We start from the raw sequence: 20,340 nt of genomic DNA on the forward strand, positions 1-20,340 counted from the left end.
TTGCGTTCTGTTCAATTTTACAGCAGACGATATTTTTGTCGCGAGTCATGACATCATTACTGACGTGTTATGAAGCCTCACCCTTACGTCTTGGCAACAACAATATATGTTTCCTCATTCCCCAACAGCTAGTTCAATAGTGACTTCAACAACCAATCACTTGGTGTTGTTACACTATTTACATGTGTCTTGTATCTTATTGTCGACAGAGGACGCTGGTAGCGATCTCGAGTGATGTTGAATGAGCGTGTTAGATGTACGCGTTATTTCACTAGACTAAACAAATATTTTGTTCATCAGTTTGATTACATATTTTTAATTTCCTAATTGGATCTTCAATAATGGAGGATATTTTGACATTTTTAAAGCATTAGCTACTAATTACGACCGGATGTTTTGCTTTGATGTGTTTTTTTTTGTCCTCAAACTAAGTTTTGATACAAAAACCAAATAAATTGGAAAATGTCATCGAACGGTCAGGTAAACAAGATTCATTCTAGGAGGTGAACACAGATAAACGTCTACGAGTCTCTGCTTTATTTTATTGGCCGGGGCGGGAGAGGTGAGGCGTTAAACGTCTTTGTACGCCCCACGATGGGAGCTATTAGAAGGGCGAGTTTGAAGCATGTCTCCCGCCGTTGGAAGACACTTTTGTTACTGGTGCTAAGCCTATCGATGATATACGTATTGTCGATGTGTACCCAAGGGAACAGCTGTGATCCCAGATGGCAGCAAGAACATAGTGAGCAAAAACTGATTGGTAAACCGCTCTTAAACCAATCGTTCCTTTTCAACAGAAGTCGTGGGTAAATCTGTACTTTTCTAGGAAACGCCTTGGAAAACTTCGGATCATAAACAAGTTCCAACACAGACGTCTGGTTCAGGATTATATCTATGATTATCACGATGAACCGTTTTCCAGTTTCCGGCAACAGCAGAAGTCTGAAGCGGAAAACGCAAAGTGGAAGCGCCGATTACCCCAAGCTCTCATCATCGGCGTGAAGAAAGGAGGGACCAGGGCCCTTCTAGAGTTTCTCCGTCTTCACCCTGATGTCCGTGCCTCAGGCCCCGAACCTCACTTCTTTGACAGACACTATCATTTAGGGCTAGGATGGTACAGGTGAGTTTTAACTCTGTTTAGAAATGTTTGGTTACTTTACGATGAGTTTACATCTGACGTTTTCTTACTGTTCACGCTAGATTGGCATGTTCCACCACATGATACACTGATTTTTTGTTCCGTGTGAAAGAAATATGAATGTGTACAAACATTAGAAACACGCCCCCGATACACTTATGCAAAAACAACAACCAAAAAAACAAGAAAACAAAAACGCTGCCATGTTTTTAGTTAACACTAACAACAATAGGCGGTCCTCATGAGGTACATGTGTATAACTAAACGGCAACAGTTAGTTAACTTTGTATTTATTACCTCAGGTATTCTTGACCAGAACTGAAACAGTTTTTATGTTTCGCAACTAAATTTGATTTCTTCTCTGTTCGTTTCTTAAAACCAGAGTTGATATTTCTCCTGAGGGGACACAAATATTTGTCTTAACCCTGAGCTAATTAGGGTTTTCTTTCAACAGAGCTTCTAATATTTGTATTTATTAGGACTCACAAACATCTCGTTGTACCACGACTCACAAACATTTGGCTGTACCAAGACACACAAACATTTGGCTGTACTGAGACACACAAACATCTCGTTGTATCAAGACACACAAACATCTCGTTGTACCAAGACACACAAACATCTCGTTGTATCAAGACACACAAACATCTCGTTGTATCAAGACACACAAACATCTCGTTGTACCAAGACACACAAACAACTCGTTGTATCAAGACACACAAACATCTCGTTGTACCAAGACACACAAACATCTCGTTGTATCAAGACACACAAACATCTCGTTGTACCAAGACACACAAACATCTCGTTGTATCAAGACACACAAACATCTCGTTGTATCAAGACACACAAACAACTCGTTGTATCAAAACACACAAACAACTCGTTGTATCAAGACACACAAACATCTCGTTGTACCAAGACACACAAACATCTCGTTGTATCAAGACACACAAACAACTCGTTGTATCAAGACACACAAACATCTCGTTGTATCAAGACACACAAACATCTCGTTGTATCAAGACACACAAACATCTCGTTGTATCAAGACACACAAACTCTTTTTGATTTTCGGTTCAATCAACATTTCTTAAGATCCGCCTACTATAGTACTGTTACATACGAAGAACGTCTGATGGAATTAAACTGCTGTTCGTTATACGAGGTCTGATAATAAAGTTCTGAGACTTCTTCTGTTACAGGTGCCAGTACAGTGAACTTCACTGAGGAACAAAGAGTGATCTATCCCACCAACAAGCCATTTCTCCAGACCTTATACCCGTGTTGAGTAAAATGTGTTCAAAAACAAACGTATCTCATGTCGTAAGTAAGACCGTCGTTTATCAGTGGATAAAACGCTTCCAAGATGGCTGGGAATCGGTCAAAGATGACCCACGTTGTGGGCGACCGTCGACATCGTCCACTGATTAAACGGTCGCTAAGGTGAGAGAAAAATTCGAAGTGATCAACGATCAGCTGTCCACAAAATTACTGATGAACTGGACATTTCATCTGGATCATGTCACTGGACATTTCATCTGGATCATGTCACTGGACATTTCATCTAGATCATGCCACTGGACATTTCATCTGGATCATGTCACTGGACATTTCATCTGGATCATGTCACTGGACATTTCATCTAGATCATGTCACTGGACATTTCATCTGGATCTTGTCACTGGACATTTCATCTAGATCATGTCACTGGACATTTCATCTGGATCTTGTCACTGGACATTTCATCTGGATCATGTCACTGGACATTTCATCTAGATCATGCCACTGGACATTTCATCTAGATCATGCCACTGGACATTTCATCTGGATCATGTCACTGGACATTTCATCTGGATCTTGTCACTGGACATTTCATCTGGATTATGTCACTGGACATTTCATCTGGATCATGTCACTGGACATTTCATCTAGATCATGTCACTGGACATTTCATCTGGATCATGTCACTGGACATTTCATCTGGATCATGTCACTGGACATTTCATCTAGATCTTGTCACTGGACATTTCATCTGGATCATGTCGACTGTACATTTCATCTAGATCTTGTCACTGGACATTTCATCTGGATCATGTCACTGGACATTTCATCTGGATCATGTCACTGGACATTTCATCTGGATCATGTCACTGGACATTTCATCTAGATCTTGTCACTGGACATTTCATCTGGATCATGTCACTGGACATTTCATCTGGATCATGTCACTGGACATTTCATCTGGATCATGTCACTGTACATTTCATCTAGATCATGTCACTGGACATTTCATCTGGATCATGTCACCTGTACATTTCATCTGGATCATGTCACTGGACATTTCATCTGGATCATGTCACTGGACATTTCATCTGGATCATGTCACCTGTACATTTCATCTGGATCATGTCACTGGACATTTCATCTGGATCATGTCGACTGTACATTTCATCTGGATCATGTCGACTGTACATTTCATCTAGATCATGTCACTGGACATTTCATCTGGATCATGTCACTGGACATTTCATCTAGACCATGTCACTGGACATTTCATCTGGATCATGTCACTGGACATTTCATCTGGATCATGTCACTGGACATTTCATCTGGATCTTGTCACTGGACATTTCATCTAGATCTTGTCACTGGACATTTCATCTAGATCTTGTCACTGGACATTTCATCTAGATCTTGTCACTGGACATTTCATCTGGATCATGTCACCTGGACATTTCATCTGGATCATGTCACCTGTACATTTCATCTGGATCATGTCACCTGTACATTTCATCTGGATCATGTCACCTGTACATTTCATCTGGATCATGTCACTGGACATTTCATCTGGATCATGTCACTGGACATTTCATCTGGATCATGTCACTGGACATTTCATCTGGATCATGTCACCTGTACATTTCATCTGGATCATGTCACTGTACATTTCATCTAGATCATGTCACTGGACATTTCATCTGGATCATGTCACTGGACATTTCATCTGGATCATGTCACCTGGACATTTCATCTGGATCATGTCACCTGTACATTTCATCTGGATCATGTCACCTGTACATTTCATCTGGATCATGTCACCTGTACATTTCATCTGGATCATGTCACTGGACATTTCATCTGGATCATGTCACTGGACATTTCATCTGGATCATGTCACTGGACATTTCATCTGGATCATGTCACCTGTACATTTCATCTGGATCATGTCACTGTACATTTCATCTAGATCATGTCACTGGACATTTCATCTGGATCATGTCACTGGACATTTCATCTGGATCATGTCACTGGACATTTCATCTGGATCATGTCACCTGTACATTTCATCTGGATCATGTCACTGGACATTTCATCTGGATCATGTCACTGGACATTTCATCTGGATCATGTCACCTGTACATTTCATCTGGATCATGTCACTGTACATTTCATCTAGATCATGTCACTGGACATTTCATCTGGATCATGTCACTGGACATTTCATCTGGATCATGTCACTGGACATTTCATCTAGATCATGTCACTGGACATTTCATCTGGATCATGTCACTGGACATTTCATCTGGATCATGTCACTGTACATTTCATCTGGATCATGTCACCTGTACATTTCATCTGGATCATGTCACTGTACATTTCATCTGGATCATGTCACTGTACATTTCATCTAGATCATGTCACTGGACATTTCATCTGGATCATGTCACTGGACATTTCATCTGGATCATGTCACTGTACACACTGCTGTGTCTGTTCAAGAATTTTCGGCAGAAGAAACATCCCCAATCTTGCCCTGTGATTTTTTTCTATTCCCAAAAATCAAAATTAATTTGAAAGATATTTGATGACATTCCAATCATCCATACTAATGTGAAAACAGAATTTAGTCGCATGACACTTGAAGACTTCCAGTATTGCTTCCGATAATGACAGGAACATTGAAACAAGTGTGTATTAGCTGGGAGAGATTACTTTAAGTGGGTTAGCATATAATACTGATGTATGTACATTATTCTTCGGAAGAAAAGTGAGGTATTAGAACTTTATGATCACATCTCGTACAATGTGTGCTTTAGTTTTCAGTGCAACCAAACGATTATCTTAACTTTTCAGTCGATCATTTTCTCTGTCTAATTAAAAAATTATGCTTTGAAGGATAACAGCGTACCATTTGGTAAACAAAACAATTGATAGTAATGCGGGAACACCCGTTGAGCACGTGGAACTGATGCTTTGATCACGCCCCCTAGGCTCATCTCGTGCTATGTATCAGTTCGTTAAGTACACATTGTCTCACAGTATAAACTACACATTTAGACCATCGCCAATAGTACAACTTACATCCGTTACAGTTTGGGCTTATGAAATTCTATTCTAAGCTTTAATATTGGCTGCTATAAGTAACCAGTAGCGACAGGAGATCGTCTGTGATATTGTGCTGGTCTATGCCACACAATGCACTAACTTATCAATGTTCTCCACCCGGAAACCGGTTTCCATTCACTTCTCTCACAGCCCGCTGAACCTTAACATAAGACCTGAATAGCTGTACGCACAGGCACGATTTGTTTTGTCTCTCATTCTTGGTTTTTGTGTTCAAAGTAAGAAACTGAATGTTCTGTAGACCTTAAAGATTATTAATGTATTTTAAGTCAGTGGAGAATTGTTAAACAAAATAAATATATGCAAAAAAACCAAAAAACACCACCAACAATAACACTAAACTTTCCAGAGACGGAAGGAACGTTCGATAGTCTACAAAGTTTATTTTAACGCAATGGCCTATTTGAGCAATGTCTTCCGCAGGGATCGAGCTCTTAATTTTAGTATTATAAACCCTCACATGTACCGCTGATCCATTAGTGTGCTGTACCTTTGAAGGAAAACAGCTTTTATGTATAGAATATGATTTTTGTACGTTCAGAATAGCACTCATTCCCGGTAGCTCAGCAGGCTATGTAAGGGCTTATAACGTCAAAATCTGGGGCTCGATACCAAAGTGGGTAGAGCGCAGATGGTACATTTTTAAATGTTAATAATGATAGATGTTTCCCATACCAGATTTGTGTTTTGTTTGTTTTGAATTAAGCACAAAGCTACACAATAGGCTACTTGTGCTCTGCCCACCACAGGTATCGAAACTCGGTTTCTAGCGGTGTGAGTCTGCAGACATCCTGCTGTGCCACTGGGGGGGTCTTGTTTTTTAGTAATCGTGACGTTCCAAGTATAGGATTCTCTTTCGTTTTGTTACTTTGCCAGCACTTTCATTACATTTTGAGACCGAGGACGTTCTATAAGAGTTGTGGTCAAATGAGAACAAATGTAACAAAAGAGACTGACCGGGAATCTGACAGTTCAATGTTCGCGTCCCGTTGGTTACTTTAGTAAGAGGTGAAAAATGAGCATTTTCTACTATAAAAATGGTTTAATGTAAAGACAATAGGAAGGTTTTAACGTTTATATTTCATGAAAATGTTTCTGTTATTGAAATGTTAAATATCTTGAGGGACCACCTTCAAATTATTACATCACTGCTAGATTTTATTTCTTGAACACGAACAAAAGAGTTTTTATGACTACACAGTGTAATAGTATAACATCATACACAATGTACCCTTATAGTATAACACCGTACACAACACTTTTTTATTGTTACACAACGTACCATTCTAGTGTAACACTGTACACTCCATTTTTTATTTTTATTGTTACACAGCGTACTCTTCCAGTGTGACACCGTACACTCTACATTTTATTGTAACACAACGTACTATTCTAGTGTACACTGTACACTCCATTTTTTATTTTTATTGTTACACAGTGTACTCTTCCAGTGTGACACCGTATACTCCACGTTTCTTTTGTCACACTTAGAATACAATAAAATAAAATACTGCATCCCTCCACCATGTTGTATTAAGACCAATCATGTATAAATACATCCTTCCCTCATGTTGTATTAAGACCAATCATGTATAAATACATCCCTCCCCATGTTGTATTAAGACCAATCTTGTATAAATACATCACTCCCCATGTTGTATTAAGACCAATCTTGTATAAATACATCCCTCCCCATGTTGTATTAAGACCAATCATGTATAAATACATCCCTCCCCATGTTGTATTAAGACCAATCTTGTATAAATACACCCCTCCCTGTGTTGTATTAAGACCAATCTTGTATAAATACGTCCCTCCCCATGTTGTATTAAGACCAATCATGTATAAATACATCCCTCCCCATGTTGTATTAAGACCAATCATGTATAAATACATCCCTCCCCGTGTTGTATTAAGACCAATCATGTATAAATACATCCCTCCCCATGTTGTATTAAGACCAATCATGTATAAATACATCCCTCCCCATGTTGTATTAAGACCAATCATGTATAAATACACCCCTCCCCCATGTTGTATTAAGACCAATCATGTATAAATACATCCCTCCCCATGTTGTATTAAGACCAATCTTGTATAAATAGATCCCTCCCCATGTTGTATTAAGACCAATCTTGTATAAATACATCCATTTCCATGTTGTATTAAGACCAATCATGTATAAATGGATCCCTCCCCATGTTGTATTAAAACCAATCTTGTATAAATAGATCCCTCCCCATGTTATATTAAGACCAATCTTGTATAAATAGATTCCTCCCTATGTTGTATTAAGACCAATCATGTATAAATACATCCATTCCCATGTTGTATTAAGACCAATTTTGTATAAATACATCCATTTCCATGTTGTATTAAGACCAATCATGTATAAATACATCCATTTCCATGTTGTATTAAGATCAATCATGTATAAATACATCCCTCCCCATGTTGTATTAAGACCAATCATGTATAAATACATCCCTCCCCATGTTGTATTAAGACCAATCATGTATAAATACATCCCTCCCCATGTTGTATTAAGACTAATCATGTATAAATAGATCCCTCCCCATGTTGTATTAAGACCAATCATGTATAAATACATCCCTCCCCATGTTGTATTAAGACCAATCTTGTATATATACACCCCTTCCCCATGTTGTATTAAGACCAATCATGTGTAAATACATCCCTCCCCATGTTGTATTAAGACCAATCATGTATAAATACATCCCTCCACCATGTTGTATTAAGACCAATCATGTATAAATATATCCCCCTCCATGTTGTATTAAGACCAATCTTGTATAAATACATCCCTCCCCATGTTGTATTAAGACCAATCTTGTATAAATACATCCCTCCCCATGTTGTATTAAGAACAATCATGTGTAAATACATCCCTCCCCATGTTTTATTAAGACCAATCATGTATAAATACATCCCTCCCCATGTTGTATTAAGACCAATCATGTATAAATACATCCCTTCCCATGTTGTATTAAGACCAATCATGTGTAAATACATTCCTCCCCATGTTGTATTAAGACCAATCTTGTATAAATACATCCCTCCCCATGTTGTATTAAGACCAATCTCGTATAAATAGGTCCCTCCCCATGTTGTATTAAGACCAATTTTGTATAAATACATCCATTTCCATGTTGTATTAAGACCAATCATGTATAAATACATCCATTTCCATGTTGTATTAAGACCAATCTTGTATAAATACATCCCTCCCCATGTTGTATTAAGACAAATCTTGTAAAAATATATCCCTCCCCATGTTGTATTAAGACCAATCTTGTATAAATAGATCCCTCCCATGTTGTATTAAGACCAATCTTGTATAAATACATCCCTCCCCATGTTGTATTAAGACCAATCATGTACAAATACATCCCTCCCCATGTTGTATTAAGACCAATCTTGTATAAATACATCACTCCCCATGTTGTATTAAGACCAGTCTTGTATAAATGCATCCCTCCCCATGTTGTATTAAGACCAATCTTGTATAAATACATCCCTCTTTATGTTGTATTAAGACCAATCTTGTATAAATACACCCCTTCCTATGTTGTATTAAGACCAATCATGTATAAATACATCCCTCCCCATGTTGTATTAAGACCAATCATGTATAAATAGATCTCTCCTCATGTTGTATTAAGACCAATCATGTATAAATACATCCATCCCAATATTGTATTAAGACCAATCATGTATAAATACAATCCTCCTTATGTTGTATTAAGACCAATCATGTATAAATAGATCCCTCTCCATGTTGTATTAAGACCAATTTTGTATAAATACATCCCTCCCCATGTTGTATTACGACCAATATTGTATAAATAAATCTCTTCCCATGTTGTATTAAGACCAATCACGGATAAATACATCCCTCCCTATGTTGTATTAAGACCAATCTTGTATAAATACATCCCTCTCTATGTTGTATTAAGATCAATCATGTATAAATACATCCCTCCCCATGTTGTATTAAGACCAATCATGTATAAATACAAGTTTGTGATCTTGAAGGTTCTGATTGTGAGTGAACTTCAAAATAAAGATGTTGATTCCCGTTTGGCAACATGGCAGATTAAACCACCAAGATCAAAAACTTGTTGACTATAAAAAGTGAACAATCTTAAATGATTTTGTTTATTTGAAAGATGGATTGATAACGGAATATTAAGGCTCTCTGCTGATACTAAAATTTCATATTTTGTTAAGTTGGTGTCTGAACAGGTTGTTTCACTAGTGATTTAAGTCTTCCCGTTATTTTCAGGAGACAGATGCCTCTAAGTATGGAAAATCAAATCACTATAGAGAAAACCCCCGGTTATTACGTCACACCTGGAGTGGCGGCACGTGTCTACAATATGTCTCGTCATGTGAAACTTATCCTTGCTGTTCGTGATCCGGTGACTCGAGCCATTTCTGATTACACGCAAGGCATTAGTAAACAGAATGGTGGCAAAACGTTCGAGGACTTGGCTTTTATAAACGTGACCACGGGCCTCGTGGATACATCTTGGAGCGCCATCAGGATCGGTCTGTATGTCAAATACCTACAAAGATGGCGTCGGTTCTTCCCAGCTTCCCAGTTCCATATCGTTAGTGGAGAAAAGTTAATTTTTGATCCCGTGGGTGAAATGGCTAAAGTACAAGACTTCCTTGGCTTGTCCAGGCTGGTGGATGAATCGTGTTTCTATTTCAACGAAACTAAAGGATTTCCATGCGTACGCAAAAGCTTAACAAAGACTCATTGCCTCGATAAAACAAAAGGTCGAGCTCACCCTAAAATTAACGTCACTACCATTCACAGATTACGAGATTTTTTACAGACCATTTAACTTGGAATTTTACCTCTTTGTTGGACAAAATTTTGGTTGGACTTAGATTTGAAAAATAATCTTCGTATAAACCACATCTATGAAAAGCATTAAGCTGGGTTTACAATAATCATCGTAACAACTGTTTGTGTAAAAACAGTAGCTATGATGAACACGTGTTTTACACTAAGCTGTAAAATCGTTTTGTTTTGTTGTTGATGAGCTCAAAACTATACAATTGTGCTCTCTACACCATCACAGGTATCGAAATCTAAATCCTGGTCTTACTGCTGAGCCACTGGGGAGGTAGGATTAAAGTTTGTTTATGAAAGTTCACTTAAAGCCACTGGAAGACTACCTGTGCTAGCCATCCCTAATTTTGAAATGATAGACTAAAGAGAAGGCAGTAAACTCCGCCCACTTCCAATAGTTGGGCCACTTTTTACAAACGAATAGAGGGATTGATTGTTACGTGGTAACACCCCCACAGATTATCAGATGAGTACTCCAACCATCCTGATATGCCAAGCTAAGGTGTATATAACTACCGTTGTTTTTACTTCGTTGAGAGGATAGAGCTACTTGACCCACTAGGGTCACCAGATGGTTCTTTAAAAGACGAGAAACTTTGGAGAACCACATTTTATGAACAACTTTTCTATTTATCTAACCAACTGTATAAGCCTATATTTGACTTTGTAGGACAAAATATCATTAGATGTTACTAGCTGAGGTACTCCTACCTTGGACGTAAGTTATGTAAATTCATGATTAATGAAAGGTTATTTTTGGACATGAAAAGTTATTTACTTTATATATAATTAAAAAAAGCCCATAAAAAACAGCAAAACACAAAATGTGAAATAGTAAATTTGCACACATCTCAACAAACCATTCAGTGAAGATCCATCAACAGTAGCGATAAAAGAAATACAAAAAAAATCCTCATAAAAACCGCAAAATGCAAAATTAAAACTTTGTGTGTATTTTCCCATTGACCTAATGAACCTTTATACCAATTTGGGTAAATATCCCTGCGAAATATTTACATGGACATACAACAGACAGTACTATAACATTTATATGGAGCCAGTGTATTAGTTCCGCGTGTGACGTATTCATGACGTCGTATCTGCACCTTGAGAATGGAGAAAAATAAAGTTCCTTTTAACGTGAACGGAGGCGAAACGGGAAAATAGTGACACATATTGCGAATCTACATGCACGCAAAATAAAAATTTCGCGAAGTTGGGGTTGTACATCATGTAATACATTTTTTTTTCCAGTATCATATAAGCAAGAGTTTCATTATAGTATGATGGTGCAACAAGAATTCTATAATTAAGGAGCACGGTGATGGAGAGGGTGCGGTACGGAAGGGCATTCACTATATTTGAAAACAAAGATTAACTTTGGTATTAAAACCCATATCTAATTTGGCAGCTATACTTCTCAACAATGACCCTCTATCGGTGTTCTTATGAGATTAGGGTTCTTTACCCCCCTCTCGTACAGCCCTCCACAGTTTCACAGACTTTGGTCCATGGTTGACTAATCGGTTCAAAATGTTGTTGTTTTTTTAAAACAAAACAAAATAACAGCAGTCTGTTGGAGAAGTGAACAGGCATAGGTACGAGAAATATCTATAGTTTATACTGTAAATAAAAGTTTATATTAAGGTTGGGAGAAGAAAAATCCTGGGGTGAGGGTATTTCATGTTGGCGCTGACTGAGTATGGCGACTCCCTTGTGCCCCTTACTCACTCCCGTGGTACCTGACTTCCTTTATCAACTTTATAAAAAAGAATTTGTTCACCGTTTTGTTAATGGGACCATAAGATATGGACCACTTTATTGGAATGGCTTTCTTGAATCAAAGGGTTCTCTATCGTGATCACAATTTTCACCTTGCAAATGACGACCTTGATTATGGATGATTAACTGTAGAGACTTCATTCCTCTGTGAACTGTGAAATGCAGTCTTTCTTTGCTCTTTAAGTATTTTTAGAAGACAACCAATCAGGTTTTCGAAACATTTTACAAACCTGATCAGTGCAGTTTGATTTCATATACAAGAGTTCATTCAGCCTATCACACGACCATAGTTGTAGAACTACCGCGCCATCTACGGAGATGTTGTAGTTAATTTACATGCATTTCCTGTATCTATAATCAAAACTGACTATTTTCAGTATTAATTAGGCTAAGAATAATTGACAATGTGTTCTTTTTTCACTTGATTCAATAATTATGAATCATATTCCACGTGCCCAACAGAATAACCTGAATTAGTGCATCATTCGTTATTGACAGGAAACTGTGTGTTTGTAGACACGTTGAAGAAAGTGACGAAATTGGTAAAGAACCAAAATAGAATACAAGAAAAAATGTTGTTTTTTTATAATTCTGTGTTTTATTACATTGTGTTTTACGTCATTTCGAGAAATCCACGTGCGCAGAGTGCCGGTTGTTAACCTACAGTGTACAAAATATCGTGCCCAATGTCTATGATAATGACCGTTAAGATATCAAATAAAGTGTTAATATTAATGACTGTATATTATCCTTGAGTAACCAGCAAGGTATTCTTTTTATCTGATAGTTACCTGATGTGTCTAAAGCAATGCTGTCAGGTAACCATTGTTAACAAAACACTAAGATCGTTCATGAACTGTATTTCAACAATGCTGTCAGATAACCATTGTAAACAAAGCACTAAGATCGTTCATGAACTGTATTTCAACAATGCTGTCAGATAACCATTGTTAACAAAACACTAAGATCGTTCATGAACTGTATTTCAACAATGCTGTCAGATAACCATTGTTAACAAAACACTAAGATCGTTCATGAACTGTATTTCAACAATGCTGTCAGATAACCATTGTTAACAAAACACTAAGATCGTTCATGAACTGTATTTTAACAATGCTGTCAGATAACCATTGTTAACAAAGCACTAAGATCGTTCATGAACTGTATTTCAACAATGCTGTCAGATAACCATTGTTAACAAAACACTAAGATCGTTCATGAACTGTATTTCAACAATGCTGTCAGATAACCATTGTTAACAAAACACTAAGATCGTTCATGAACTGTATTTCAACAATGCTGTCAGATAACCATTGTTAACAAAGCACTAAGATCGTTCATCAACTGTATTTCAACAATGCTGTCAGATAACCATTGTTAACAAAACACTAAGATCGTTCATTAACTATATTTCAACAAATTTCTAACAAAAACCACGTTAAGTGTAATTTTTACTTCAGATTAACTTAAGTTTTTTTTATTTGGGATTTTTAATAAGTTATGTGTGTAAAAAAATAGCATTAAGAGATCCATCTTTGGTACTCTCACAAATCATTGCCTAGGGGGCCTTTTCTTCAATACCAGAATTCGTTAGGGTGACCAGAGACAAAAGTCTATAAAAGTTACGATGTAAATGTCTCACGAGGTACTAAAAACTGAAGGAAGAATAACTTAAAACAAAACTCACATAAACAACAGATGTTCTTTGGTTGGAGATGTGTAAAGCTAGTCATTCAATTTACGTGTTAAGCCTCGTCAGTAAAGTATAACTGGCCCGGCATGGCCAGGTGGTCAAGGCACACACCAACATCGTAATTCGAGGGTCGCGAGTTGAACCTTTGAGCCGTGGGGGCGTTATAATATGATGGTCAACCCCACTATTCGTTGGTAAAAGAGTAGTCCAAGAGTTGGCGGAGAGTGATTACTAGCTGCCTTCTCTCTAGTCTTACACTGCTAAATTAGTGACGGCTAGCGCAGATAGCCCTCGGGTAGCTTTGTGCGAAATTCAAAAACAAACAAAAACAAGCTCCACATGATCACATTGACATGTTAGTAGCTGCACGTGTGCTCGACAGGAAGACATTAGCATGTTAAATCGTAATTAAAATCGGATAAGTGCCGATATTAAAACATTAGTATGGTAAAATGGTTGTTTACTGTACATGTAAATATTACATGATCAAACGTAGTTATTAAAATAGCTGTATGTTTGAGAGGAAAGCATTAGTATGGGATTCAATACATGAATGAATTAATTGTGTTTCAGGGTTACAGAGTCGGTCCTTTTGTGTTTGTTGGAAGTAAAATTAATTCACTTTGTCTTGTGACACGTTTTCTAAAAGCTCGTGCTCGAGCTTTTTAAATAGCAATATTTTATCTGCTAATTGTGTGTTTTCAACTGTGTAAGATAAATAACTGAGATAAGAAGAAGTAAAAGAAGTATTCCAACAGAACTTATAAAAACAAGATAAAATGGATTTAAAATATATTAAGAGGCAGAACTTTTATTAAAATAAAAAATGAAAGAGTTGACAAGACCGGAAATGTAGGTGGTGAAATAAGAAGAGAGACAATAATACATATGGTAGTGTGAGTAACGTAAGAAACTAATGAAAACAACAGTAGATCGAAGAGGAAATACATCCGGAAGGAAGTGTATGGATATGGGAAATGATGGAAGAGGAAATAAAAAAAAAACGGGTAGAAATATTGAACAGAAAGATAACTGAAGTTGTAATAAATTAATTTGGATTGGATGGAAAAATGTATTTAATTAAAAATATGGACATAATGAACGTATTGTAGAAAATTACACACCACTGGTTACAAAAATGAAATTGTACAAATAAAGTAACAAAACATGTAATATTGTCGTCTCCATTTCGAGTTCTTTTTCATCCAAGACCTCTGGAAATGTGGTTCACATTAGCAATTACACACAATAATGTAAGAGTGAAATGAATCGCACAGTATGATAGCACCACCTTAACATACTTACCAACATCACCTCAATACCCTTATAACCACCATCTCAGCACACCAACATCACCTCAATACCCTTATAACCACCATCTCAGCACACCAACATCACCTCAATACCCTTATAACCACCATCTCAGCACACCAACATCACCTCAATACCCTTATAACCACCACCTGAACACACCAATATCATCTCAATGCCCTTATAACCGCCGCCTGGACACGCCACATCGCATCAATGCCCGTATGACCGCCGCCTGGACGCGCCAGCGTCGCCTCAGTGCCTTATAACCGCCGCCTCGGCGCGCCAGCGTCGCCTCGGCGCTATTGTCGCCGCCAGTTCGACGCGCCGTCGCATCGGCGCTGTTGTCGCCGCCATTTCAGCGCGCCAGCGTCGTATCGACGCTGTTATCGCCGCCATTTCCGGCGCGGCGACGTCGCATCGGTGCCCGTATGACCGCCGCATCGACGCGCCAGCGTCGCATCGACGCCGTTGTCGCCGCCGCATCGGCGCGCCAGCGTCGCATCGGCGCTGTTATCGCCGCCATTTCCGGCGCTGACGTCGCATCGACGCTGTTAATCGCCGCCAATTCTGACGCGCCGAGCGTCGCATCGACGGTTGTTATCGCCGCCACTGACGCGCCAGCGTCGCATCGGCGCTGTTATCGCCGCCATTTCGACGCGCCAGCGTCAGCATCGACGCTGTTATCGCCGCCGGCTGACGACGCCGGCGTCGCATCGGCGCTGTTATCGCCGCCGGTTCGGACGCGCCGGCGTCGCATCGGCGCTGTTATCGCTGCCGGTTCGACGCGCCAGCGTCGCATCGGCGCTGTTAATCGCCGCCATTTCGACGCGCCAGCGTCGCATCGACGCTGTTATCGCCGCCAACCTGACGCGCCAGCGTCGCATCGACGCTGTTTGTCGCCGCCATTTCGACGCGCCGGCGTCGTCTCGACGCTGTTATCGCCGCCGCCGGACGCGCCAGCGTCGTCTCGACGCTGTTATCGCCGCCAAACCGACGCGCCGAGCGTCGCATCGACGCCGTTATCGCCGCCGGTTCGGCGCCGAGCGTCGCATCGGCGCTGTTAATTGCCGCCATTTCTGACGCGCCAGGCGTCGCATCGGCGCTGTTAATCGCCGCCATTTCGGCGCGCCAGCGTCGCATCGGCGCTGTTATCGCCGCCATTTCCGACGCGCCGAGCGTCGCATCGACGCTGTTAATCGCCGCCAGGCTTACCGACGCGCCGGCGTCGCATCGGCGCTGTTAATCGCCGCCATTTCTGACGCGCCGGCGTCAGCATCGACGCTGTTATCGCCGCCATTTCGGCGCGCCAGCGTCGCATCGGCGCCGTTATCGCCGCCATTTCGACGCGCCGGCGTCGCCTCGACGCTGTTGTCGCCGCCGCTGACGCGCCGGCGTCGCATCGACGCTGTTATCGCCGCCATTTCGACGCGCCGACGTCGCATCGACGCCGTTATCGCCGCCATTCCGACGCGCCGGCGTCGCATCGACGCTGTTAATCGCCGCCATTTCCGACGCGCCAGGCGTCGCATCGGCGCCGTTATCGCCGCCATTTCGACGCGCCAGGCGTCGCATCGGCGCTGTTATCGCCGCCATTCGACGCGCCGGCGTCGCATCGACGCTGTTAATCGCCGCCATTCCGACGCGCCGACGATCGTCTCGGTGCTGTTATCGCCGCCATTTGACGCGCCAGCGTCGCATCGGCGCTGTTATCGCCGCCATTTCGACGCGCCAGCGTCGCATCGACGCTGTTATCGCCGCCATTTCCGACGCGCCGAGCGTCGCATCGACGCTGTTATCGCCGCCATTTCGACGCGCCAGCGTCGCATCGGCGCTGTTGTCGCCGCCATTCCGACGCGCCAGGCGTCGCATCGACGCTGTTATCGCCGCCATTTCCGACGCGCCAGCGTCGCATCGACGCTGTTATCGCCGCCAATTTTCGACGCGCCGGCGTCGCATCGACGCCGTTGTCGCCGCCATTCCGACGCGCCGGCGTCGCATCGGCGCCGTTGTCGCCGCCATTTCGACGCGCCAGCGTCGTCATCGGCGCTGTTATCGCTGTGTTTCGACGCGCCAGACGTCGCATCGGCGCCGTTATCGCCGCCATTCCGACGCGCCAGCGTCGCATCGGCGCTGTTATCGTCGTGCCATTGACGCGCCGGCGTCGCATCGACGCTGTTATCGCCGCCATTCCGACGCGCCGGCGTCGCATCGACGCCGTTATCGCCGCCATTTCGACGCGCCGGCGTCGCATCGACGCCGTTGTCGCCGCCATTTCAGACGCGCCGGCGTCGCATCGGCGCTGTTAATCGCCGCCATTTCCGACGCGCCGACGTCGCATCGATGCTGTTAATCGCCGCCATTTCCCGACGCGCCAGCGTCGCATCGGCGCTGTTAATCGCCGCCATTTCGACGCGCCAGCGTCGCATCGACGCTGTTAATCGCCGCCGGCCGACGCGCCGGCGTCGCATCGGCGCTGTTATCGCCGCCATTTCCGACGCGCCAGCGTCGCCTCGGACAGTGTTATCGCCGCCATTTCCGACGCGCCGACGTCGCATCGGCGCTGTTAATCGCCGCCGTCGACGCGCCAGCGTCGCGCTCGGCGCTGTTATCGCCGCCATTTCCGACGCGCCAAGCGTCGCATCGGCGCTGTTATCGCCGCCACCTGACGCGCCGGCGTCGCATCGACGCTGTTATCGCCGCCATTTCTGACGCGCCACGTCAGCATCGGCGCTGTTATCGCCGCCATTCAGGCGCATGACGTTCGCATCGACGCTGTTATCGCCGCTGGCTTCAGACGCGCCGACGTCGCATCGACGCTGTTATCGCCGCCATTCTGACGCGCCAGCGTCGCATCGGCGCTGTTATCGCCGCCACTTCGGACGCACCAGCGTCAGCTCGGACGCTGTTATCGCCGCCGCTTCGGCGCGCCAGCGTCGCATCGACGCCGTTATCGCCGCCGCCATCGACGCGCCGACGTCGCGTCGACGCTGTTAATCGCCGCCGGCTGACGCTGACGTCGCACTGGACGCTGTTATCGCCGCCATTTCGACGCGCCGGCGTCGCGCGGACAGTGTTATCGCCGCCATTTCGACGCGCCAGCGTCGCACCGGACGCTGTTAATCGCCGCCAAGCTGACGCGCCAGCGTCGCATCGGCGCCGTTATCGCCGCCAATTCAACGCGGTACGTCGCATCGACGCTGTTATCGCCGCCACTTTGACGCACCGCGTCGCCTGGACGCTGTTATCGCCGCCATTTCGGCACAGCTGCGTCGCCTGGACGCTGTTATCGCCGCCATTTCGACGCACTGGCGTCGCCTGGACGCTGTTATCGCCGCCAAAACTGACGCACGCCATCGTCAGCAGGACGCCGTTCAACGCGCCAGCGTCAGCCGGACGCCATTATCAAGCACCAGCTTCGCACAGCTGCATCGCATCAACACCATTATCACCGCCACTTCCGGCGCAGCTGCGTCGCATCAACACGCCATTATCACCACCACTTCAACACACCAACATCACCTCAACACTATTATCACCACCACTTCAACACACCAACATCACCTCAACACTATTATCACCACCACTTCAACACACCAACATCACCTCAACACCATTATCACTACCATTTCAACACATCAATATCACCTTAACACATATCTCTACTTCTCTGTTCTCACTTCCTGTATTCATATAAGAAGTCTGACTTTTCCTGAACCGTTCTGAGAAAATCCTCAGTAACAGTTGACAGATTTAGATGACTAAGCCAAGTTTTCACAATCAAATGGTACCAGCAACTTCAGGATTAAAAATACTGAGACATCACCAGCACCAGGGGTTTAGGAACACTTAAATCGTAAATGGACACCAAATTCTCCAATTCTGAAAAGTTTGTTTCAGATATGTTCTAAGATGAAAATGGGAAATTGTTTATAAATTTTAATATAGTAAACAACTGCCAAGTGTTGCCGTATATATTACATTTATCAAATTTTAATATAGTAAACAACTGTCAAATGTTGCCGCATATATTACATTTATCAATTTTAATATAGTAAACAACTGACAAATGTTGCCGTATATATTACATTTATCAATTTTAATATAGTAAACAACTGTCAAATGTTGCCGTATATATTACATTTATCAAATTTTAATATAGTAAACAACTGACAAATGTTGCCGTATATATTACATTTATCAAATTTTAATATAGTAAACAACTGTCAAGTGTTGCCGTATATATTACATTTATCAAATTTTAATATAGTAAACAACTGTCAAATGTTGCCGTATATATTACATTTATCAATTTTAATATAGTAAACAACTGTCAAATGTTGCCGTATATATTACATTTATCAAATTTTAATATAGTAAACAACTGTCAAATGTTGCCGTATATATTACATTTATCAAATTTATTATATCTATATGCCGTATATATTACATTTATCAAATTTTAACACGGTAAATTACTGTCAAGTGTTACCGTGTATTTAATAACATTTATCAAACTGTAAAAATGTCACAACTGTCAAATGTTGCCGTATATATTACATTTATCATTTATCAAATTTTAATATAGTAAACAACTGTCAAATGTTGCCGTATATATTACATTTATCAATTTTAATATAGTAAACAACTGTCAAATGTTGCCGTATATATTACATTTATCAATTTTAATATAGTAAACAACTGCCAAATGTTTACTTACATATTACATTTATCAAATTTTAATATAGTAAACAACTGTCAAATGTTGCCGTATATATTACATTTATCAAATTTTAACACGGTAAATTACTGTCAAATGTTGCCGTATATATTACATTTATCAAATTTTAACACGGTAAATTACTGTCAAATGTTGCCGTATATATTACATTTATCAAATTTTAACACGGTAAATTACTGTCAAATGTTGCCGTATATATTACATTTATCAAATTTTAACACGGTAAATTACTGTCAAATGTTGCCGTATATATTACATTTATCAAATTTTAACACGGTAAATTACTGTCAAATGTTGCCGTGTATATTATATCTATGAAATTTTAACACGGGAAATTACTGTCAAATGTTGCCGTACATATTATATTTATGAAGCTTTAACAC

General features: G+C 41.4%; 1 protein-coding gene across 1 annotated transcript; it reads left to right on the plus strand.

Annotated features, from left to right (window-relative positions):
- Window positions 1-764: 764 nt before the first annotated feature.
- Window positions 765-12,947, plus strand: LOC143226984 (heparan sulfate glucosamine 3-O-sulfotransferase 3B1-like; the record flags this gene model as incomplete). The annotated part of the gene is given in 3 exon segments (XM_076458534.1): window positions 765-1,120; window positions 9,852-10,401; window positions 10,403-12,947. Coding segments are annotated over 3 exon segments (969 nt in total), but the record flags the coding sequence as incomplete, so codon positions are not given.
- Window positions 12,948-20,340: the final 7,393 nt, after the last annotated feature.

This window comes from Tachypleus tridentatus, chromosome 9 (genome assembly GCF_004210375.1).
Source record: "Tachypleus tridentatus isolate NWPU-2018 chromosome 9, ASM421037v1, whole genome shotgun sequence".
In the NCBI taxonomy this organism is placed as follows: domain Eukaryota; kingdom Metazoa; phylum Arthropoda; class Merostomata; order Xiphosura; family Limulidae; genus Tachypleus; species Tachypleus tridentatus.